This window comes from Camelus bactrianus, chromosome 2, assembly GCF_048773025.1.
Source record: "Camelus bactrianus isolate YW-2024 breed Bactrian camel chromosome 2, ASM4877302v1, whole genome shotgun sequence".
Lineage (NCBI taxonomy): Eukaryota > Metazoa > Chordata > Mammalia > Artiodactyla > Camelidae > Camelus > Camelus bactrianus.
The window spans coordinates 66286694-66312336 of NC_133540.1; the positions used below are offsets into that span (position 1 = coordinate 66286694).

General features: G+C 38.4%; 2 protein-coding genes across 15 annotated transcripts in view; one reads left to right on the top strand and one right to left on the bottom strand.

The window, feature by feature from the left end:
* TRMT10A (tRNA methyltransferase 10A) overlaps positions 1 to 3443 on the top strand; it is a 49255-nt gene extending 45812 nt beyond the window's left edge. For all 10 annotated transcript variants that reach the window (XM_074343441.1, XM_074343402.1, XM_074343419.1 and 7 more), the window contains 2 exons: positions 2595 to 2695; positions 3020 to 3443. The gene's annotated coding sequence lies outside the window, so the exon portion shown is untranslated. The remainder of the gene's footprint in view (positions 1 to 2594; positions 2696 to 3019) is intronic.
* C2H4orf17 (chromosome 2 C4orf17 homolog) overlaps positions 1 to 25643 on the bottom strand; it is an 86259-nt gene that overhangs the window by 4401 nt on the left and 56215 nt on the right. For 2 of the 5 annotated variants that reach the window (XM_074343379.1, XM_074343381.1), the window contains 9 exons: positions 21207 to 24567; positions 20648 to 20699; positions 20489 to 20550; positions 17317 to 17385; positions 14699 to 14916; positions 11728 to 11937; positions 9424 to 9488; positions 2577 to 2720; positions 124 to 205 (listed from right to left, as the gene is read on the bottom strand). In XM_074343379.1, the coding sequence (XP_074199480.1) occupies positions 124 to 205; positions 2577 to 2720; positions 9424 to 9488; positions 11728 to 11937; positions 14699 to 14831 (634 nt within the window). In that variant the 5' untranslated portion in view covers positions 14832 to 14916; positions 17317 to 17385; positions 20489 to 20550; positions 20648 to 20699; positions 21207 to 24567. Of the gene's footprint in view, positions 1 to 123; positions 206 to 2576; positions 2721 to 9423; positions 9489 to 11727; positions 11938 to 14698; positions 14917 to 17316; positions 17386 to 20488; positions 20551 to 20647; positions 21168 to 21206; positions 25637 to 25643 lie in introns of those variants that run through there. The other 3 variants (XM_074343385.1, XM_045515718.2, XM_074343397.1) reach the window with 3 other exon arrangements.

Here is a 25643-nt window from a genome sequence, read left to right on the forward strand (position 1 = left end):
GTAATATTGCAACATTATCTTTGCAAATCCAAGATAAAAAGCTTCAGATACTGGTACATTCCTAGTTTCTGACAAAAAAAGAAAAGAAAAAACAGCTCAGTGCTTACAAATGCTTAATCTCACCTTTGGAACTTGCATGAAGCAGCCACTGTAGAACTTCTGCCAGAGAATCAGTCTGTAAAATGTTACAGAGCTTTTCCAGAATCTAACAGAGAATATTAGAGTTACACAGTAACCAAGGTTTATAAGGTTTGCTTTACTTTCTCCACAATCTCATCTTCCCAAATGTCACTGTACACAATGCTCAAGTCAATTGGGGTTTTAGCTCAGGAGCCAGATTTCAATTAGGGAAAAAACATCTTCAATACAAGTACAGTTGACCCTTGAGAAGGCCAGGGTTGGGGTGCCAACCCTCTAAGAAGTTAAAAATCCAAGTATAACTTATAGTCAGCCCTCTGCATAGGTGGTTGGTCCCTCCGTACTCACAGTTCCACATCCATAGATTCACCAGCCATGGATCAGGTGGTATCGTAGTATTTACTATTGAAAAATGCACGTATAAGTGGACCTGCACAGTTCAAACTCGTGTTGTTCCAGGGTCAACTGCAATAATTTAGGTTAGGTGATGCCGTTTTCTCTTATTTTGTCTGTTCAGTTCCAACATCTTCTAGAGGAGCAATTCACTTTTTTTTCTCTTTTGTCTATTTGTATAGTTGTTTACAGTTGGAGGCTAAGTCTTGAACCTAATCTATCATTTTGGAAGCAGAACACCTTGCCTGCAATTTTGTTTCCCCTTCCCAAATGAACTCTGTGTATTGTATCTAGAGTGATTTTTCCAAAGTACAACTCTGACCATGTGTTCTTGTACTTATAAAGTAATTCAGCCCTTGGGATGAAATCTGAACACCTCAATACAGCTTATAAAGTACTTTACTATCTGGTCTCTGCTTAAGTCTTCAGCCCCATCTTTGGCAGATTTCTCCCGGCACCCTCTGCTTCAGCCATATTAATTGCTTTTGTTCCTTGAATAACCAGTGCTCTCACCTCTTTCTTAGCCTTTAGATACGAAGGTCTCTTGCCTGAGAATGACCCCTTCCATACTTTTCTTCACTTTCTAATTATATCTTAAACATTTTTTTAGATTCCTTGCTCCTTGGAGACTCTCTTAGCTCCAAATCGACTTCTGTATGTTCTTACAACGCTTGTACAGTCCCTCTCACAAGCTATGTAAATGAAGGAACCCACTGTATTCCCAAACTCCAGTATTTTGTCATTTGACACTAAATATTTATAGAATAAATGAATGTGTTTGGCAGACTCTTGGTGTCAATAGTAAAGAGACTATTATTCCTATAAATTGAAGATCTTTGGGAGGAAGGCTAAAACAAAATGCTAACAGACGCAGAATTCTGTTTTTCTTTTCCTTTAAAGTAGTAACTCCTTCTTACACACCTACCCCTACACCAACATTTCTTGATCTCACAACCCATAAAGAGTTACCAGCCTAGATAGTAGGAAATTGGAAAGTATTTTAGATTTTTTTTGTAGGCGGCATGAGAGGATGAAGTACCACCAAAATGAGTACTATTTTTAGGACCCATTTATACAAGCCAAAAAATCTTGATATGACCTGTTTTCTCACTTTGTTCCCTCTCCTTTCATTTATTTAACAACTATTTGATGAAATGCCATGTTGTGCAGGCCAGTTAATATTTTTCAAGCAAAGTGATGAATGCTGAGGAATTAGTTGTGAACAAGACAGATAAGATCCCTTCCTTCAAAGAGTTTACATTTTAGTGGATTTTATATCAATTGATGGCTAGTTTAGTCAATACCTGTAAGGTGGAAGATACTTTTGAGAGGAAAGCTTCTTAACAGAAGCCTACATGGCCAGTTCTATGGGATCATGCTGGTCTATTGGTGTGCTCAAGGAAGCAAGACAGCCTTACTAAAACTGCACTCAGCCTGTTACATAGTTAAGAGTCTATGTGGATAGCTGATTTTCTAAAGTTCTACTTTGATCTTGGTAGCACTTTTCTATTTATTTATTCAACATTCAGTAAACACTTATTTAATAATTACTAATTGTCTAGCACTTATCTAGGCACGAAAGATAAAGCAGTAACCAAGACAGACAAGTATATAAGTTTATAACCCCAAGCAGAAAAATTTTGAGAAAACAGTTGTCTACAGTTAAGGAGAGACGAGTGTTAATTGGTGGAATCTCTGCCTTAAAACATGTGAAGGAAATGTACAGATAATGGAAAGAAGTTGGGGGTAAGGCCTTTCAAGCATTAGGAAGGCATAAGAAGACATAAGGCCGAGTTTGTTTGGCAAACACCGAGCTTTTCATTATGTCTAAACCAAAGACTGTGTTTCTGTAAGAGTGACAGGATTCCGGGGAGAATCTGCAAGTGAAAAATAGAAGCAGACCTTGGATTTCAGGCTAAGTAGTTTTAAATCAATTCAGTTGTCAGTGGGAACCATTAGAGAGTTTTAAGACTCTTACTAGTGATGTGGTTTTTTGTGTATGCATGCTGTTCCCAAGTTACGGATTTAATAAACCTGCCTCTTACTTTGATTTCCTGATCCAGATAGTTTGGTATGCAGACAGTGCTCTCCTTGACATCAGTCTTGGCACTTATCACCTCCGAAGAACAAGAGCCAGCAGAAGAGCATGCCTTTGGTGGTGACGGTGAGTTTTTTACCTTAATTTCTTCCTAAATCAAAGGTCAAAGGTATAATACAATCAATATGTACTTGCATCCATTTATATTTTCTATGAAAATTGAATGTAAAATGAATGAGAAAGTGCATAGCTAATTGAGAGACATACATGAAAGTAAAAAGAGGTTAGTTTTAATCCTCCATTAAAATCTAAATATCAAATATTTGCATTTAGAGACAGAACAAATAGTGATACATTATTTACTTTTTATGAAACCATTTTAAACCCTTGGTTAAACATTCAGGTAATAATTTTTTAATATTTAATGTGAAACCATTCTTTATCTTGCAGCTCCTGGTAGCAACCAACTCATGATACATGGGATTTTCTGTTGAGTTGGGGAGATTTCTGTTTTATGGCTGGGAAAAGTCAGCTGAGAAGTTTCATGCTATCTGTGAAGAGACTACATGGTGTGAACTGCAGCTTCCTGACTCTGCTCAATGCCAGCTGAGAGCTGGAGAATTGGAGCAGTAAACTAAATTACTTCCCTTGACTAGCTGCAAAAGGAAATAGGCCATTTTCTTGTTCTGGGAGGTAAATATACTTTTTGCAATTAAAAAAAAAAAAATCTGTGTCTATTCCAAGAAAGGCTTTTTAATCTTCATAAGTGATATTTTAAGATACATAAGCTGATGGCTGAATGTGTCAACAACCGGGACTGTGGTGATTAGAACTGATAGAACAAAAAGTTGAAAATAAAGCTATCTTGTACATAGATGCACTCCTCTGTTAAGGTTTATTATGTAGAATTCTTGTTTTGGGGAATAGCTATTATATATATACACACACACAGTCACACATACATATGTGTAAATGGTATGTATATACACACGTATTTGCTTACATGCATACATATATGTGTGTATATTTACATGTATATTCCATATGTAACATAGGAATTAATAGATCAAAAAGTGAAGCGGAAATGAGACACGAGGTTATAGGATGTTTAGTAGCCAGTTTTGCCCTGAGATCACTGTCTTACCCTAGAGAACGAAAACTTTCCTTTTTACAGCCTTAAAGTTTCTGAAAGACAGGACTCAAGGCTCAGGACCCAAATAAAGGCCAACAAAGGGCTACATCCCTCAAGGTGAAGGTGACCTAGAAGTCCAAAATCCTTGAAGAAATATAGCCTGAGATCAAAGTTTGAACTTGGGTAAGTTGATCTAGGTTGGTAGGGCCTCTGGGTTCCTACAGAAACAAGCACCAATTATCTGGAAGAAAATCCATTTATCATGAGCTTCAGATTCCTATAAATGATTTTTCATACATAATGTCCAGGAATTAAGTCATGAATCAAACAAAAAATTATAATGTGAATTAGAAAAAAGATTAACTTAATCCTAATAAAAATGTTACATAGCAAAAATTATGAAAGCAGCTAAAGCAATCCTCAGAGGGGGTTTTGTAGCTTTAAATATATATGTTACAAAGATAAAAGAAGTTAGAAAAAGAACAATAAAATACAAAGTGTGAATGGAAAGAGAAAAAAGATAAATAAATCAACAAAATAGAAACATACAACACAGAGGATCAAAAAAAACCCACAAAAATTAGTTATTTGATATACTAATAAAATTGAAACTGATCAGACACAAGCTAACAAAACTGATACGTAAAAGGGTACATCTTACAGATTCTGTGGATATTATGTATAATATGATCCATAAGTTTTAATATTTAAACAAAATGAATAATTTTTAGAAAAAGAATATATTACCAAAATCATTTCAGGAAGAAATAGACACCTAACAGGCAGGTTGACAGAACAGGAGGCTGTGGAACTCATCTCCCCCTACAAACACATCAGAAATACAATCTACATGTGGAACAATCCTCACTGAAAACTAACTGGAAACTGGCAGAAAGACTCCTGTATAATCAAGGCTGTGAGATCCACGGGGTTAATGGGGGAGGGTGTAGCTCAGTGGTAGAGTGCGTGCTTAGCATGCACGAGGTCCTGGATTCAACCCTCAGTGCCTCCAAATAAATAAATAAGTAAATGAAACAAACCTAATTACCTACCCCCTCCCGCACCAAAAAAAAAGAAAGAGCCACAGAGAATAGGGTAGGAAGGGAAGAGAAGTGACCTGTGCCGCAGGGAGGGACTCGGAAGTAAAGGGAGAATCCACAGGTTGATACTCGCCCTGAGGAGTAAGTGGTTCAACGCACTTGTTGAGCACCCAGCCCTCAGGTCCTGCACAGGGAAGATGAGCCCCCTTGGCTGGGTGGAGGACCGCTGGGCCTAGCAGGAGGGCTACAGGAAGCCTTGACTCTGCCCTGGACTCTGGACTCTGCTCGTGAGGAGCCCACATGTACTGGCTTGTCCCTGAGGCAGCTCAGTGAGGAAGGATTAAAGACTGCCCCAGTGGCTGCCCGGTTCCTGCCACCACCCCAGCGTGCGTCGCAGCCTGAGCCAAGTGAACGTTTCAGCCCTGCTTACTTCACCTTCACGGATCCCCACTGGAGCGAGGGCTGCCACAGCTGGGGAGAGAGCTTGACTGTGAAATGCAGAGGTGACTCAGATCTGGGGTAGCTTCTGGGTGGGGTGGGGTGGGGTGGCCATTATTGGTGCTACTCAGGCAGGTGCTACTCAGAAGCAGCCTGGAACTCTGATAGCAGCCAGTCCATCACAGCCTGCTCCTGATACATACTGAGAGCCCACACAGCCCCACCTGCCCTGCACTGCGGCTGCACACAGGGTCAGGGCAGTAGAGGCTGGGAGGAGTGATCGGCTGTAACGGACAAAGAGGACTTGAACCCTGGGCTGCATCTGAGCAGGGTGAGGGCAACAACTGCTGTTGCTCACACAGGTGGCACATCAGAGCCAGTCTGGATTCTGTCTGTGGCCAACCTGCCACAGCCCATGCCCCATCATGAGCCTGCAAGTCCCCCTCTTCCTTCAGCACAGTTTCCCTCTGAGGCAAGGGTCCCAGTGCTGGGAGAAGGGGAAGCACACTTAAAGGGAATAGCCACCTCAGACCTGACCCTCAGAGCTGCTGCTCCAGCAGCTTGGGATCCGACCCCACCACCATTAGGGTGGTGATGGCCACTGAGCAGAGAGGAGCCCCACCTCACACCTGGCTCTAACCTTAGTCCCTCCATCTACATCCCCATCTCCTACCAAGGTGACAGCTGCCAGTACCTTCTGAGGAAAGGCGTGACTTATATCCACATCAAATCTAGCCCTTCAACAACAAAAAAATCTAGCTCTTCAACCAAAGGCACTGGGCATAAGCAGTCTGTATAGGGGTGTTCCTGCATATGGACACCCCTTCAAGACTGCAGTTGGTAACTGTTTCACCTAAATTTATAGAGACAGAGAAAATTAAATAAAATGAAAAGGCAGAGGACCTACTCTCATTGAAAGAGCAAGAGAAAACCCCTGAAAAAATGACACAGAGATAGATAGTCTATCAGACAATGAGTTCAAAAAGGTAATAAAAATGCCTTTAGAATCACTAGAGTAGCAGATACCTGATGCCCTGTAGAGGGAACTGGTCTTTCTTGGGCCCAAGGCTCCATTACCTAATTCTCCTGTATATTCAAAGAAGTTAATGAAACTCCCACCAAGATTGTCATAACCTCCTTCACTGCTGGATTGAATTTCACATTTCCCTGGCTAACTTTAAATCATTTAATCTTGTCCCATTTGACTCTGAAACCACTACTATGTATAAAACAGGTAAGCAACAAGGATATATTGTACAGCACAGGGATTATAGCCATTATTTCATAATAACTTCCAATAGAGTTTAATTTATAAAAATACTGAATCATTAAGCTGTACCCCTGAAACTAATATAATATTGTAAATCAACTATACTTTAATTTAAATAAGAAAGAAATAGAAAACCTGAACAGTTCTATTGATGAAACAGATTTCAAAGCAAAGAATGTTATCAGGGTTGAAGATGGTAAATTTATGATGATAATAGGGTCATTTCATCAAGAGGACAAAGAAATAGGTATTCTAATAAAAGAGCTTCAAAACATATGATTAAAACCTGATAGAAATGAAAAGAGAAATATAGAAATCCACAATTATAGTCAGATTTCAACCCCTTTCTCTCAATAACTGATAGAAAAAGTAGGCAGCAAATTAGTAAGGCTATAGAAGACTTGAATAACAGTATTAACCAACTTGACCTGATTGATATTTAGATTATTCTCCCCAGAACAGCAGAGTGAACATTCTTTTTACAGACACATGGAAAATTTAATTAAGGTCGGCCATATTCTGGGCCATATAACAAGTCACAATAAATTTTGAAAGTCTCAAAGTAAACAAAGTATGTTCTCTGACCACAATGGAATTAAATTGGAAATCAGTCACATAAAGATAGCATTAAAATCCCCAAATATTTGGAAATTATATAACATAATTTTAAGTAACCCATGTGGTCAAAGAAGAAACTTTAAATGAAATTAGGAAATATTTTGAACAGAATGAAAAGGAAAACTCAACATAGTAAAATTTGGGGGATGCAGCCAAAACAGTGTTTATACAAAACTTACAATATGTGCTTATATGAGAAGGGAAAAATGTCTCAGGTCAACGACCTAAGTTTTCATCTTATATAAAGACATGAACCAAAGTCAATGAAATGGACACAGAAAATCAAAACAATAAAGATCATCGATGAAATGAAAAGCTGATTCTTTACGAATCAATGAAACTAATAAACCTCTAGCTAGACACATCAGGGAAAAAAACAGACATAAGTTACCAATGTCAGGAATGAGAGACAGAACATCTCTACAGGTCATATAATCATTTAAAGGATATTTTATGAATGACTTTATATCGGCAAACTCAATGACAGATGAATGGACAAATTTTTTGAAAAACAAACTACCAAACTCACTGAAGAAGAAACAGAAAACCTATAGCCTATATCTGTGAAAATAAGAAACTGAATTTGCAGTTAAAAACCTTGATTCAAAGAAAACTCCAGATTCAGATGGCTTCACTAAAGAATTCTACTAAACTTTTAAATAAGAAACAATACCAATTCTACATAAAATTTCCCGGAATATTAAAATGAAGTTTCCAACTTATTTTATGAAGCAAGTATTTTACTGATACCAAAACCAGGAAAGACATTGCAAATAAACTACAAATATTTCTTATGAACATAGACACAAAAATGCTAAACAATGTTTTATGAAATTAAATTAAATGTAGAAAAAGAAAACATATGACCAGGTGGAGTTTTTTCCCAGCACTGCAACGTTAGTTTAACCTTTGGAAGTTAACCAATACAATTCACTATATTAACAGACTAAAAAGGAAAAATAATATGATCACTTCAAACAGATGCAAAAAAGCATTTGGCAAAATCCTACCCCCATTTCAAATAAAAATTCTCAGAACACTAGGAGTAGAAAGGAACTTCCTCAGCCATATAAAGAGCATCTGTGAATAACATAACATAACATCATAATGGTGAAAGTCTGAACGCATTCCCCCTATGATTAGGCACAAGGCAAGGATGTCTGCCGTCATGACTTTTATTCACCATTGTGCTAGAGGTTAGCCATCGCAGTAAGGCACAATAGAGAGAAACAGCATGTGAATTTGAAACTATAATAGAAAATTTTTTAATTTGGGTTTCATCAAAATTATAAATTTTGGTTCTTCTAAAGACACTATTACAAAAAATAATAATAATAAGCCTCAAGCTGGAAGAAAACATTTGCAAAATGTGTATATGACAAAAGGATTATATCTAGAATACATAAATAACCTCTAAACTTAATAATAAAAAGACCAACAACCTAATTTTAATATTTGAACTTACACTTTTCATAACAAGATATATAGATGGCAAGTAAGAACATGAAAAGATGTCACTGGTCATTGGGGAAATGCAAATTAAAACCACAGTGTGATACCAATACATAACCACTAGATTAGCTAAAATTTAAAATGCTGACCAGACTTAAGTTTGGCAAGATATGCAGAAAAGTAAACTCTCATACACGGCAGGTGGGAATGTAAAATCGTACAGCCATTTTGGAAAATTCTTTGGCAGTTTCTTAACAACTTAAACACCTATTACAAGACCCAGTCATGCCACTCCAGCATATTCACCCAAGAGAAAAGAAAATATCTACCCATACAAACACTTGTACACAGATGTTTATATCAGCTTTGTTCAAAATTGGAAACAAGCTAAATGTCTATCAATAGATGAACATGTAAATAAATTCTGGGATACCAATAAAATTAAATACTATCAGCAATAAAAAAGGAATGAATGATACACATAACAACATGGATGAATATTAAAATAATTATGCTGAGCTAAAGGAACCAGGTTTTAAAAAAGAGAGTTCACTATAAATTTCATTTACATAAAATCCTAAAAATTGCTTGCTAATCTTTGGTGACAGCAGATAAATGTTTGCGTGTGGGAGGACCAGGGTCATGAGAAAACTTCAGGGAGTAATAGGCATGTTCATTCTCTTGATTTCAGTGGTGGCTTCCCAGGTGTGGATGTACATTTGTCAAAAACGCATCAAACTGTACACTTTAAATATATGCATTTTATAGCATATTAAGTTATACTTAAATAAAGCTGTAAAAAATAATTGTGAAAAGTGCCTTTCCAGGAAGGAATGTGAAGAAAAGGAGAGGAAATGACAGAAGTCAAAACTAACTAGGTAGCTGTAAATAGTTGTTTCTTTACCTTCTGAAGTCCTAAGGGATTCTCACTGGAAGTTCTGAAGCACTCTTTGATTTTTCGACAGGGCTCTGAAATGAGAGTGGGGAAAAACATACTTATATCAAACTGAAGAAAAACTTTCACATGACATATACATCATATGCTGAGATAGATGAGAGTTTATCTGAATTTCATTTAAGGTCAACTCGGGGATACATTTATAAATATTAGAAAACTTGCAGGTAGAATTGTCCTATGATAACATGATAAAAGCATATTTATATTACAAAACTATTTCTATGCCCAGGAAGGTGATTTAAAGAAACACTATAAGAGCTTCCTTGATCTGGGTAAACTGATTTTTTAAAGTGCATATTTAAGTTTAAGAGGAGATATGTGCTGAGTTAAAATTACATCCTTTATTTTACTTATTTCATCTGTCTTTCAATCCTACCCATTTCACACAGTCATCTTACTAAATCCCCTGAATTACCCTAAACTACCTGAATATTTGCTTAACTTCCCTTTGCATTAATTTAAAGATATAGTCTGTGTAAGCGATGCTGTGTTGTTGTTTTTTTACTGAAGCCAACACAACAATTTGTTAAAAGATGAAAAGATTTTATATGTATCCCCAGTAGTAACTGAATTCATTAGTTTTAGCTGAAGAAAGATTTTTTTTTTTTAATTTGGAAAGCTAGCTCTCTCCAAGTAGTGAGAAGAAAGTTATGAATGCTGAGTCTACTCAGTGTTCATCTGTGGCAAACGGAAACCACTCTAGCTATTTTAAGCAAAAATGTCAATAATGCAGGGAATTAGGTGTTTGTAATATCATTGGAAGGACTGGAGCAATGAACTCTGGTCTTGACCTTCACAAATCACTTCAAGAACAACACCGTGCACCTGGCCCACCACGAGGGGCACAGCCTTTATCCCAACTCAGGAGGCATGGCTATGTCAACTGCTGTCACAAAAAGCCCCTGGACCACTGCTGCAGTCAGAAAGCCACCACATCTGCTGACTTGCCTTTTGACATCTGTAAATCCAGAATCTGAACCCTGGGATGTTGCAGTAGGAAACCCCTGTCTCCAGTCATGCTTGGTAGCAGACAGCAACCAAAAAGATGCCTTCAGCCGCGTCCACATCTGCGATACAAATCTTACTAGATGGCACCATCTAATTCTCATCAAGGGACCCTTGCAAATGTAATTTTTAAAGTTTCCCGTTTTACAGTATAAGAAGGGACAGCAGAAAGAAGGTGAACAGGTGGGCTTTAGTTCTTCCTGGCTAGTGGAAAGGAGGGAAGAGGGTGAAGGAAGTGAACAAGTGTGGAGGCTTTAGGATGGAATTACGTAGTAAGTACTCTATGAATGATCCCTTTTATCGTTATTTTTTGGGAAATACATATATACTTTACCACATTATACCAAAATAATTTTCATGTGCCCTGAAACTTAGTAAGAGTTTATAATTATATAAGGCAGGAGAAAGAGAACTAGACACAATTTCTACCAATCAGAATTACTTTTATTGTACTGTGTCTTTTAGATTTTGCCGTACTGTGCTTTTTTCTTACTAGTTTAAGTTGTACAACATAATGATATGTATGTGATCACATGTATATTGCAAAATGGTTATCACAGTTTACTTCGCATTCATCACCATACATCGTTGCCCTTTTTTTCTTGTGATGTGAAATTTTAAGATCTACTCTCATAACTTTCAAATATATAATACAGTGTTATTAACTGCAGTCATCATGCTGTACATTTGGTTAATCCCTTTTAATTTAATTTAATAAATATTAATTAATTGAATTGAATTGTTTGCTAAAGACCAAGCATTGGGCTGGGACCCGAGGAGATACCAAAAGTTGCAAAAATACACAAAGCAGTAACACTGGGCCCTGACCTTAAGGAGGTGACCATCCCATGGGGAAGAGGTAAACATGCAATTCCATCCTTATTACGTTTCCCTGACTTACTTTGTGTCTGTGGTAGTTTCTGCACCACTATTGGCTGATACTCATTTTTGGTACCCCTTAGCTACTTTGTAGAGATTAGAGACTAGAACCATAACAAATTTGTCTTGGGCACAATTAACAATAACAATGATAATTTTAAGTAATATTTATTAACATTATTGAACTACTGGATTGAGATTAGATGAGTAAAAAAATTTTATAATGAATAACCTATTTCACAGTGAGGAAATTTCATGACTGTTTAAAAATGACTGCAGCTATATGAACAATCATACAGATTTTTTTCCCTCCTGATAGTTTGCAGGAGGCCTCAGGAAAGATTTCGTGAGTGGAGAGGGACTCACCAGAATGAGGCCGTGGGGGCGCTCTGAGCCTGTTTGGGCCTGGTGAGGCTCCTCTGACGGGGCTCTCCAGGGCTGCAGTGCTGGGTGGGTAACTGCATTTGGCATACGGTATCTCGTCCTTCTCTGAGTGGTTGAACTGGCCGGCACCCCACAATGTTCTGAATGAGTCCTCATCATCATTCACGGTACAGATCGGAATGTTATTCAAACCTAGGTGAATAAGATCAAAAGAACAAACGACCAGGTTAGATTTTGGCAGGTTTAGTTTGAATGATCAGCAATTTCTCAACCAGATACTATGAAATGTACATAAGATATCAGGCTTCAAATTGTATGAACCAGTGCTAGGTGGACATTCTTTGAAAGTCAGTGTAGCAAATGATGTTTGCAATATACGCTTCCTTACAATGTCCTGCCATCTTGTTAGCTTTGGGAAGCAAGCCCACATCTTTGATCTTGGTCTGGGAGTCCAGCAGAGTAGATGTGCTTCTCTCCCAGACAGACCTTTCGTTTCCCGTCTTGACGATGACAAAGAGGGATTACGACAAAGTCTAAATCACGAATACCGGATTTAGACTTCTGAAAGCACCCAGAATGTCCCAGTGTAACAAGTCCTAAATGACGTATACTGGCTCTTCTTTTGTCCTGACAGAAGGCAAAAAGCTGTTGGAGCTAAGGATAGGAGGCAGGATAAGGGAGATTGCGTGGGAAGGAAGGAAGGAAAACTTGGTATAAAGGAACTCCCTTCCTCACGTCAGAGCTTTCTGGGTTCAGTCACTCTCCTATAATAGCTGTTTGCTTTTGGCTCAAATACTGAATTACAGACAGGCCCTCTTTTCAGTATCAACATTGTGTCACGTCGAATCAGACAGCTTAGGAAATGGGCACGTGCAGGGCCCTGTTCTGTTAATCAGTGAATTATGAGAGGTAGTAATAGATGGCTGCTTTGTCTCCCAAGAAGTCGCACAGGAAGCGTCTGGAGTGTTTTGCATATTTGCTCATTCTTCCAAATCTCCTCCTAGTACTGTCAGTTCACCCCCTTCTTATCCATCTGCTTAAATGACATCAAAAACGTCTTTGCTGACAACCCTGCCTGCAAAGCATCCCATCAGGCTCTGTCCCCTGTGCTCTTGTACTCTGCCCACAGCATCTGCTTGCACACTGCTGGGCTGAGCAGCGCTAGAATGTCAGCTTCACGAAAGCATGGAGCTGTCTCTTGTTTGCTGCTCTATTCCCAGTGTCTAGAAGAGTCCCTGGCACAAAGTTGGTGCTCTGTGGTTCTTTGTTAAATAGACGAATAACACAGCCAAATATAAATCTTTAATTTAGTCTAATACTTAGAACTTTACTGATAGTAACTGGTACCAAATAGAAATGAGGAAAAAAAATTGAAGACAGCATCACATCTTATCATTCTATGTTAAGCACCTGGGTGAGTGATTGGCCCATGCACATAGTGAAAAGTTGCCTACCAAATATAATAAATAAAATATCAACCCAGAGACAAACCAATGGAAAAGTCCTATTTTCTCTGCTACTTCCTTTAATTAGTAAAAATGTGTGTTATGTGTGTGCGCACGTTGTGTGTGTCTGTGTGGGTGGGAGGGCTTTTTTCCCCTTCATTTCTACTTTTGTTTTCAGCTTTGTTTTTCTTACTCATCCACATATTTCCTTTTCCAGTGGAAAAATATATTTAACAACATATACATGTAAATATATCATATTGGACATAAGTAATAAAGAATTCATATTCCATCTATACAAGAGTTAGGAAAGAACTCTATAAAAATATGCAAAGGGTCAAATGAAATGGCTTTAAAGTGGTTTCAGAGTCAAATGGGACAACATTAAATGATTTAAAGTTAGCCAGGGAAATGGGACATTCAATCCAGCAGTGAAGGAGGTTAGAGACAATCTTGGCGAGAGTTTCATTAACTTCTTTGAATATGCGGGAGCCTTGGGCCCTAGAAAGACCAGCTCCCTCTACAGGGCATCAGATATCTGTTACTCTAGTGATTCTAAAGGACCCACCTTGTGGGCGAGGGTCAGGTGAAGATGAAAATCTCACATCCTTGCTAATTCTCTGATAGGCAACCTCAGTTTGATGAGAAAGTAGCTTTATTACTAATGCTACTAAGTTGGTAAACAGTAAGAAAGTGTTTTAAATGATGTGGTTTCTTTGTTTATAAATTTGATTTATTTAATCTACAGTAGTTATCTACAGCTTGGCAAGAATTTGCTTGTTAAGGATGTGAAATATTTCAAAGGAAATCAGATATATTCAATGAGTAGTTGACATTTAAAGCTTTTAAAGGGTATTTATTAACTAAGCTTGTAACGGGGAAAATGGCCAAGGACTTCGCTGTGAAGGGATTTGAACATTTACTGCAGAATCATTGGGGGAAAAATGCTGTAAAGGAGAAGTCATGGGGATAGGAAAAAATATAGTACTATATGGTGTGACAGAAACTAAATTTTAAAATGTGAAAGACAGCAAGGTAAGAGAGAGGGAAAGAAGGAGGGAGAGATGAAAGCAGGAAGGAGGGAAGGGAGAGAGAGAGAAAGGGAGGCGAGAAAGAAAGGATTGAGAGAGAGAAAAAAAATGCATAAAATATGTGCTTCTCCAGGGCTGGTATTTAGCATGGAGATGCTAGCATGACTGTATAGTTTGTTAAAAATTGAAATAACTTTCATTCCACTTGGTCAACTGCTGCCCTGAGCTTCCTGAGTGGCCCCTTTGGCACCTCTCCAGGTCCCCTTCCTATCACTCAAGTAAACCAAGGCTTAAGGCTGGCACAGAGGGTGTCTGCAGGCCTCTGCTCTAGCTCCAGTGCTGGTCCCCGTAGTCAATGCCTGGGCCTCACCAGCGGTTAAATATTTTGAATAATAACCCTGTGTTTATCCACCATAATCATCAGGTAGCCCAAATATATAGGAGAGAGAGACATCCTAGAACCCTGAGTCACCTTACCTTTGATGTGGCAGACCCTTCTGGGATGAGGGGTGTGCCTGACTAGAAAACAGCTTCCATTTCTCGCTGAAATATGGCTGCCTTTGCTCTCAAACTGAGGAGCAGACACTGGGGACTTCAGGCTCATGTTCATGGAGTGCTGGTTCCCCCTCTCCACTGTTGCCACAAAAGGCCTTGGAGTCTCCCTTGTTAACCTCACTTCCGGGCGTGCTCAGACCCTGAAGTCACAGAAGGACAGTCGTTCTGACAAGGGGTTCTAGGCATTTTCTCACACATCTAACATTTCTCCACCTTCTTTGCACGGAGTTGTCACTCATGTCAAAGCAGTGTGAGGCTCTTATTTTAAGACCAAATGTTTTGAGAACATTGAAATCAAAATAGGCATGAGGGGGAAAGAAAAAAGTTTTCCCTGGAAAAATCAAAGCATTTGTGAGAAACATAAAATACATTCTACACTTAATTACATTAAAGTCACTGTTGGCTTACCAACATAAAAATATTAACATGGTTATCAATTTTGATAAAGGAAGTTAAAGTAACAGCTTTAAAATGCAGCACCTACAAACATGCTTTACATTAATTTAACTGTAAATAAGGACTTTCATACTGTACTTTAAGAAAACCAACATCTTAAATTTGTATCTTCTAAAAGGATGGTAAAACTTGAAGGAGAAGAAAAATCCAGTAGCAAAAGAATGATATTACATCTATAGATGATAAACTGGAGAACCTCTGGCATGTTGTTATTTATAACATTCAGTAACATTTAATGATTTTCTCTCAATCACTCAGCAATCATTTATTAGACACCTACAGTGTCATAGGCCTAAAGGATAAAAGATAAAGTTACATCCCTTAGGGAATTCACAATCATGTGGAAAAGAAAATATATGGATTAGGAACATAGGAAAGAGTTTAATTTTCTTGAAGGTGATACACTAGTCTTGAAATTTAAGAAGCTTGTTGTATATTTTCTATCTTACACGGAAGTCTTATGTATCATAGTATTGGGAAATACACATTTTATTTCTATAGCAAAGAGTTTTTCTGGTTAGAATAATTTGCAGTGTCAAAATACATCCATATTTCTAGAAATCGATCTCAAGATTTTCTTGAGGCCAATATTTTTAGTTCATTGACTATTTTTTAAGAGAATCTATGTTCAAGTTTTTCTTGGTATACATTGAGTATATGGCATATAAATTACCAGCTATAAATTAGGTTGCCACAAAACATCTGATTTTTGTAAATTCTAAAATTATTCTAGGCTGAATAAAATACATTCAAATATTTTAAATTCAGAAAATACTATTATCTAACAATAAAAAAGTATGTGAGGAGTTAGTTCCAGCTTTGTGTAACTCAAACCTTAGACTTACTCATTCTACTTTCTGAGTAGGGCCTTTTGTAAGTTCAAGTCAGTAAATTCATTTTTTATCTTTGCTGGGGCAAAAGGGTACAGTAGACAATTTAGGAGGTGGAAAGGACACTGAACTGGAATTTTAAAATGGAATTTATGGCCCTAGCTTTGCCATTAATGAGCAAAGTGACCACAGATGGATTGTTTTATTTTCCTAGATTTTTATTTGCTCGTCTGAATGAAACCTGATGGAATTGACTTAGATGCTAGCTGGGATACTCAGCTATTCTACTGTGTGGTCTTCTCCACACCAATTCTCTTAGGTTAATTTGAAGGGTATTTTCAAATTCCCTTATTTTTTTAGGGAACTTGAAAATACTTTAAATTCTGGTATAAAAAGTCGAAAAGCAAACAATGCAGAGAATTCTTCTTCCCCCTGTGAAAATCGCAGTGCCTCAGGGAAGTCGGAAGCTCATCTTGCCCTTGTATTTTAAAAGGGGCTATAATGCTTACTCTTGGATTACAGAAAATTTAATAATCTGATGTTATGGCTTTTATGTTTCTATTGGAAGTTCCGATGCTAAAAGAATAAAGCCAATATATAAATATTTTATCCACATCTTTCATTAACAATTCTATCAGATCTAAAATATACTTTATGTACTATTAAGAATCTGATCTAAACTTAAATTTTCAGAAATGAAGTAAATGAATGACTCAGGACAAAGTTGTGCTTTGAATTGTTCCAGCAAGTGATCTAATGACAGAAAAATAAAATTATCTCTAACCTGCAGAAAAGCAAAACTATGTTTTGCTCTGTTAAAGACACTGTTAAAAAAGTGAAGAGACAGGCTACCAACTGGGAGAAAATATTTGCAAAACACATATCTGATAAAACACTTGTATCCAAAATATACAAAGAACAAATTAAAACTCAACAGTAAGAAAACAAACAGCCCAATTAAAAACTGGGCAAAAGATCTGAATGCCTCATCAAAGATGATTATCAGATGACAAATAAGTGTGCACATGAAAAGATACTCAACATCATTTGTCATTAGGGAATTGTATATTGAAATAATGCAATACTGCTACACACCTATTAGAAAGGCTAAAATACAGAACATTGACAACACCACACGCTGGCAAGAATACGGAGCAACAGGACCTCTCATTCCTTGCTGGTGGGAATGCAAAATGGTACAGCCATTGTGGAAGACAGTTTGGCAGTTTCTTACAGAGCTAAATATATTCTTACCGTATGATCCAGCAGTAACACTCCAGGTGCCCACCCAAAAGAGCTGAAAGCTTACGTCCACACAGAAACCTACAAATGAATGTTCATTCATAATTACCAAAAATTGGAAGCAACCAAAGTGTCCTTTAATAGGAATGGATAAATAAACTGTAGTGCATCCATATAATGGAATACTACGCAGTGCCAAAAAGAAATGGGCTTTCAAACCATGAAAAGACATGGAGGAAACTTAAATGCAAGTTACTAAGTGAGAGGGGTCACTCTTTCATTTGAAAAGGCTACATACTGTCTAATTCCAAATATATGACGTTCTAGAAAAAAGCCAAACTATGGAGATAGTAAAAAAAAAAAAAGATCAGCGGTTGCCAAGGGTTCCAGAGGGGAAGTTAGGGAGGAATGAGAGTGAAGCTAACCCATGCTATACTGGTGTATACTGTCATAATAGATTCATGGCATTATGCATTTCATCAAAACCCATCGAACTGTATAATGCAGAGGGAACTCTAATGTAAACTATGGTCTTTAGTTAATAATAATGTACAATATTGGTTTATCAATTGTAACAAGTGTATCACACTAATGCAAAATGTTAATAATAGGTGAAACTGGGCAGAGGGGATATGGAACTCCCTGTACTTTCTGATCAATTTTTCTGTAAGCTCAAAAACCACTCTAAAAAATAATCTACTCATTTAAAAAATTCCCCCTCTTGCCTATTTTGACTTTGACACGCTTTAATTGACTAATAATTCATTGCCTGATGATATTAATGGATAGCTTTCCAAAGTTTATGCATTGATTTGGAATAATATTTCTCTATTAAGATTTCTCTTTATAACAAGCATTGATTTTGGACTGTAACTTTTTAAGACAGAAACTCAGAAGAAATGAAAGAATCATTCATTCTCATGCAAAAAGGTGGATTTTTTTCTACAAAAGACAGGAGAAATATGAGAAGAACATATTATTAAAATAAGGAATTAATAGAAGTGGAGACCCAGGAAACATATAACTTACTTATTGATAAATAAATATTATCTTTGTTAGAGAACCAGAAATCTCATTGATTTTGTAATGAAGTGACTAAAAATTTTCCTAAGCCAGTATTGGGGAGATCCATCAATGCAAAACTTGTCAAATGTAGATGATGGATTTTGTAGACTAAATCAGTTATAGTTACTTCTACAAATTTGCCAATGGATTATTTACTGGGGACTGAATATGGTCTTGTGATAAACAGTAGGCCTATTTTAAAAACAAACAAAAATTTAAAACAGCATAAGGAAAACACAAAATACACACTTGTTTCCAGTATTTTAGCTTAATAGGTATTTGCTAAAGAATAGGGAGCAGCAGTTCACAGCCTGTTTTCCCCATCATGATGCACATAACAGACAATGTTCACATGGAAGACGCATTCCCAGCACATGTTCAGATCTTAAAAGACTGAATCCCAAAATTGTGGGGAAGCAAAGTACCAAAAAAAGGTTTCAATCACCGTAACTACAGTGTGTCGGTAACAGCTGTATAAGCGGGTTCTAACTCCCATCTTTCCAATCAGGTAAGCATGTGGCATTACAACAAAATGCCAGCGATAGTGTTAGAGAACTTACAAATCTTTGTATTAATTCTTTTTAAAAAACAAAACAGTTGGCAAATATGAACATTGTAGTTATTATTAGTAAATATCCTGGGTCTTGCCTCACTGCCTGTTTCTTGCAAAACCTAGACTGAGACCTGACTTAGAGGATACACGCAAAAGATTTGCTGAATGAAAGTAGCCACGTTCTGTTTATAATTCTACTTTAATTGTGATGCTAACACCGTGCTTTCACCCTGAGGAGAAAGAGAAAAACCTGTGTAGAGTTAACTCTGTGGGAAAAGCCAATTAAAATTATCATTCACCTTTCAGAGAATTGTGTAAGTACTTCTGAGAACAGCATTTCCTTTTCTAAATCCTCTTGCATCTATTGATTTATTAGTAAATTGTTGAACTTTATTTAGACCACGTGACAAAAAATCCTCAAAATCAGCGGTTTTAAAAACATTATTAATCGATCTAGTCCTGGCCACTGTTACTTAGAAAATACCATGGAAATCTGTATTAAATATTAATATTCTTAGTCCAAAACAGCACATGTGCCAAACGTCTGCTTACAGAAGGAGAACACAGTGTGTGACCAATGAGCCGCTGACAGTTACTATGAATTCCTAGGGATGTAAAGACCATTATTTAGGTGAGGACTGCTGGACCGCTCTGCATTTGCAGAGCCCCTAGCCTAGGGTACGTACCACTCAGGTCTGCCAGTGGCTCCCTCCCTCACTTCATTCATTGCTCTGTCCAAACAAGACTTTCTCCAAAAGACTCCCTTACCCCTCTCCAAGGTAGCTTCCACCATCACTCCCAGCCTCATTCACTGTCCCTCAAACCCCCTTAAGCTGTCTTCATGTCTTCATAACACATAATGTGTGTCACTCTTCGACATTTTTTTTTTTTACATTTCTGTATTTATTTTCTGCTTCTCTCAACAGGACATAATAATCAAGCAGGCAGTGATCTGGTCCAGTTTTCCACCTGTGTACTCCCAGTACCTGTCACAGTTTATGCTCTATAAGTATTTATTAAATGAAGGTAAATATTTCCACAGACTAAATGTCTTTATCCCACAAACTCAGCATATTTTATTTATATGATCTCCTCAAAGATAGGTGGTTTACTTTAAAAGATAATGCCCATTTCCTCAAAACCAATTAATTGGCTTTTACATGAACTTGATTGAGGTCCATTAACTAATCATATTTAAAATTTTAGAAAATTACTTTAATGATGAATTTAAAATTATACCTGAGGACAGTTTTAAAAGGTGATCTGGTTGACAGGAACTCAAGGCTGTTGATACCCTACAAGCCTTATAAGGGGTCTGTCATTGATCTCCTTAAATCTTTGCACTGGAGCTGGGAATTTTTAATTGGCAGAGACAGTCTACTGTTTAATGCTTCCAAAAGAATGTAACTGTCTCCCTCCAGTTTCTCCTACTCTGGCTCCAAGGAGCCTATGTGGCTCCCTGGTTGTTAAGATACACTACACAGCCTAGCAACGTGGTAACATTCCTTAGGGAAATCTGCGTTCCAGAACCTCTCCACCTACCATTCTTCTCAGAGCTTCACTTACCCACAGCTTGACAAAACCACGTGGCCGCCGTGACTTTTCTCAGTTTGGAATGTAAACTAGAGCTGAATCAAATATAAAAGAAAAAGAAGAGAGAGATAAAAAGAGGAATTTCAATCATATTGATAAGTCTCTGCAAAATTTTGTTCAAAAAACACACACCATGTAGATGTAATCAAGTCAGGATGTCCACACTGATGATTCGTTCAACAACCTTGAAAAAAATTGAAATTTTAATTAGAAGTCATAAAGAAGCATTAAGTAATACAGTTAAAGTAATAAAATTTTGTGTGAAATGTGAAAATGGACGCTCATACATAGGAATTGCACATGTGCACATACACACATGTGCGTGTACATATATGTTGCTGTCAACCATCAGGATTATATATGCTAGTGCTTCCCAATAATTTTCTTTTCAGACCACACATGACTTAATTTCTGAATTACAGTCTCTGAAAGCAATGTAGCTAATTTCTGAAAGACAAATACTAATTTAAAACAATGCAAGGTTAGAATCTAATCTATTTTCTTGACTGGCCTCAAGAATTAAAGGCTCACCATCTCCCCATGCCTATAAATCATTCAAGACTTATGAATTTTATAGGAGATTTAAAGGATTTTCTAATGTAATTTTTGCATTTTGGGATTTTCATCCTATACTTTGTATCAGTTAGGAGTTGGCTTTCTACAGCCAATAGAAAGATTATTTCTCCCTCACATGAAAGGGTTCAGCAGTCCAGGGTTGGTATAGAAGGTCCGTGGTGTCATGGACTCAGGCTTGTTCCACATTTTAGGTCCATCTTCCTTGATATGTGGCTTCTCTTCTGGAGGTTAACTCTTACCCAAGATGGTTCCTGAAGTTCCAGTCACCCAAATGGCTACTGGCATCAAATCAATAGTCCAGGCAGAAAACAAGAGGAAAGAGGGTAAGAGCAAACAAGGACACATGCTAGCCACATGCTTCCTGTGTCTACCAGGTCTTTCCATGAGTCCCAGGCAATAATCTGGATGCACTGATCACTTGTAGCTGCACAGAAAATGTAGCTTCTTCACAGAGCACATTTCCACCCCTTTCTAAAATAGGGTCTCAGAAAACATTTATTAGGTTATAAGCAGACGTCTCTACCATGGATCCTGACATTCATACCTGACTCCTATGGAGAGGTCTCTACACTCTGTGGGTTGTACCTCTCCTTGGAGGGACCAGGAGTCTGTCAGAGGGAGCTATGCCCCTTGCTATATACTGTGGTTCTGTTATTTTACTTTTATGAGGACTTGTGGGGACCTTTCTTGTCTCATTACTAGGGAAAATGATACAGCTGGTTGGTCTGGGCACAGTTTGCAGTAATTCCGTCAGAACCAAGGGATAGAGATGGCTCTGCGGCACAGCTCAGGGCAGCACACATACCTTGTTGCCCTGGTAACAAACAGACTCCCAATCCAAGACATTCTATTATTTTCAGCAAACAAGAAAAGATATGGAGAGATTTCTTGGCATAAACACATGAATCTGTGCGTGGTGATTAGTAATTTTTAAAACACTGCTAATCATAAGCAGGAAACTGTACAGGTTGTTCACTGTCCTTAGACGTTTTGAGTCTTGTTACGGACAGAATGGCGTCTCCCAAAATTCGTATGCTGAAGCACTAACACCCCCCCCCACGACTATATTTGGAGATAAGACCTCGGAGCAGGTAGTTAAGGTTAGATGAGGTCGTAAGAGTGGGGCCTAAACTGCTAGGACTGGTGTCCTTATAAGAAGAGGAAGAGACACCAGAGCACTCTTTGTCTCTATGCACACACAGAAGGAAGGTCGTATGGGGACACAGAGGCGTCCAGATCCTAGTCAGGAAGAGAGGCTGTACCAGAAACCAGCCCTGCCAGCAACTGATCTTAGACTTCCAGCCGCAGAACTGTGAAAAAATTAATGTCTGTCATTCAAGCCCCCCAGCCTGTGGCGTTATGCTGTGGCAGCCCTGCAGGCGCACACAGGTGTGCACAGGCAGGACACGCTGTGAGGCCCGCTCTCTCCACGTGCGAGCAGCGTGGCCATGTCAGAGCTGCGGACAGATCAGGCCTGTTCCATCTGTATCCTCATTTCACATTTACTGTAAAAATGCTACTGGTGTCTGATTAGCATATAAGAAGGTAATGTAAATAATTTATGAAAGGCAAAGTGCTAATTTAAAACAATGCAAAAAATAAAACTTAATTTCATCTGTCTTACCCATGCTACACTCTGTTCTGTCAATTTTAGGAGCACACGATTCAGTCCTGAATTTGCGACAGATATCCAGCGACCACAGAAGACAGTACTTCGTGATCTCCAAAGTGCGACAAAAGTACTGATGTAAATGTAGTAGGAAGAATTCTTAACTGGCCCCCTAGTCTCCCTCCCCCTTGTACACACCCTGTATTCTCTCCTTCCCTTGATTGTGGGAGCACCCGTGATTATGGTGGTTGTCACTCCTGTGATTACATGCTATGGCACAGATGAAGAGATTTTTGCAGATATAATTAAAATCTCAGATTAGAATTACTTTGAGTTCATCAAACTCTGTTCATCAAATCGTTTGGGGTGGGCCTAGCCTAATCAGGCAAGCCCTTTAAAAGAGATTGAGGCCTTCCCTAAGAACAGACAAGCTCCCCTGCTGCCCTTAAAGACGCAGGCATTCATGAAGCTGCCAACAACCCTGAGAGCTTGAAAGAGGACCCCAAGCCACAGATGATAGCCCGGCCCCAGCTGGCACCTGGATTGCTGCCTTATGAGACCCTGATCCGGGGACCTAGCTCGAGTTAAACCACACCCACAGTCCTCACCCATGGAAGCTGTGAGGTAACAGCAAAGGTGTTAAGCCAAGATTTAGCAAATTCTGAATCCAGTGACTAGTGGACCCTGAGCTTCTGCCAGGCCCAGGGGTCTGGACTCCACTCAGGCAGTAAGAATCACCAGCATAAGTTTTCAGGATCCCAGAATGTATTTGCTAGCACTCAAACCTACCACTTGCTAACTTACCATCTTTTGGTCTAAAATTAGGATTCAGCTCTGTCTTAACCATGTGCAGTCTACCCATTGTTGACTTACTGGAGTTTTCCTTACTGAAAAGATGTAAGAAAAATAAGGGTTGTGTAATTCTGCTCTCTTTAACTGCTTTTTTCCTCTATTTTTGTTGAAGACATAGCATTAAAACACTAAAAGCTTTGTTATTTGCCCTTAGCTCTTATTTTTAAAAAAATAAGCCTCACTTTACTCCTCTTCCTTTTTAGCTTTGAGACAAAATTCTTGTAAGTCCCCAGACTCTCTTTTATGAACCTTGATTATAGGGCTAAGCTTTCACTGGTTGTTCCAGCAGCAGTGTTTACAGCAGGACGAGTGTAATAGCCAGAACTGGAAACTGCCCGAATTCCCAGCAGAAGCAGAACGAATGCATTAGTTGGAGTAGTCACACAGCGGAATACCACAGAGCAGTGAGAAGGACTGACCTGTGACTGCACAGAACGATGAGGATGAAGCTCCCGGACACAACGTGAGTGAGGGAAGTCTGAATCACAAAGAGTGTAAATTGTACAGTCCCCCATTCTCATGAAATACAGCAACAGACAAAACCAGTCTACGGCGTCAGGGGGAGCACAATGATCATGGCTGCACAGGGAGGGTGAGGGGAGGGACAGAGGGAGGAAGGCTCTGAGGACAGGGAAGATTCTGTGTCCTGAACTGGGTGCTGGTTCCACGTGTGGGTTCAGTTTGTGAAAATCACTGAGCTACACACCACTGATGTGGGCACTCTCCTGTTTGAATATGATGCCTCAATAAGAAGTTTCTTAAAAGGTCATTTCCTGAGCGCTCCACCCCTCAAACTTACTGAGTCTGAAATTCTGGGGGGTTTGGGCAGATGTGGGCATAGCTCAGTGGTAGAGTGTGTGCTCAGCATGCATGAGGTTCTGAGTTTAATCCCCAGTATGTCCATTAAAAAAAAAATTCTGGGAACAGAGCCTGGGAGTCTGCATTTTAAGCAGGATTCCCCAGCCTCCGGAGGTTTTAACGCCTAGCATCATCTGAAAGCCATTTGTCTGGGAACCTGGAAAACAAAGGTAGAAATGTAATTTGAATTATTTTTTGAATATAAGTAAATATTTATAAAATTAAAAACATCTTCTTAATCACTTCATTAGTAACTAGTCTTCCTGGTAATGTAAAAATGTGACCCAACACAAACTCCTATCTTTTGGCACACGTTTTGCTTTGTTTTTGTTTATTTTAGCTTTCAGGGGCAAAGATGGTAACCTTAAACTTCTGTCTGATTTTATGGCCAAAAAGATTAATATCTCATGCATTGCACACAGAACAAAGTCAGGAAAGAATTACATCATTCAGGAGAGAGGTGTGTATTAATATAATACTCTCCATTTAAAAAAAAAAAAGAGGGAGGAGCTTCAGTTTGAACTATAATTTACGTAACAATATACATCAGTGTTGTTCCCTTAGATGCCTCTGTGCCTACATATCTAACCTATAGGGAGTCTATTAAAGTATCACAATAGTCAGTTTTTGTTTTGTTTCCATATTGTATTCTCAATAAAGTATTGTGCTATTTCCTCCTAATACACAATGTGCAAATGAGGGGATCCCGGCCTAGTAAGTCTTCAGGTGGATGTGTCTGTATTTCCACATGCACCATGAAACTATATACGCAACACTGTTCTAACCACTCACTTCCTTAGCACCTTGAGACGTTCCCTCTGTGTTTCTCCTATCACCTAGGAAAGGAAAAAATGTACTTAAATCTAGAATGCAGAGAAGTGTTCATTTCCAGGCAAATTTTCCTGAATCGTAGCTCCAAAAATTTTTAATCTGCATTCAAACTTAAGGACACCCATTTTGAAAATTTCCATAGCTGATGTGATGCATAGGAAAGCCTTCAAAACTCTGAGTGACAAGTGCTTGGAGAAGGGAAGCCTCAAAAATGGGAGTCAGTCCCCATTTTAGTTCTTAGAAGGTAGGAACTATTGTTTTTGCAATTACTGTAGCAGTCTTATCGGCCAAAAAAAGGTAGTGTAAAAATAAGACATGACAAATCTCTTTCTACCTTGGAATTCTGCTTTCTGTGATGTTGGCTGCACTGACATGGCAGGTCCGTGTGCAGTGAAGACAGAC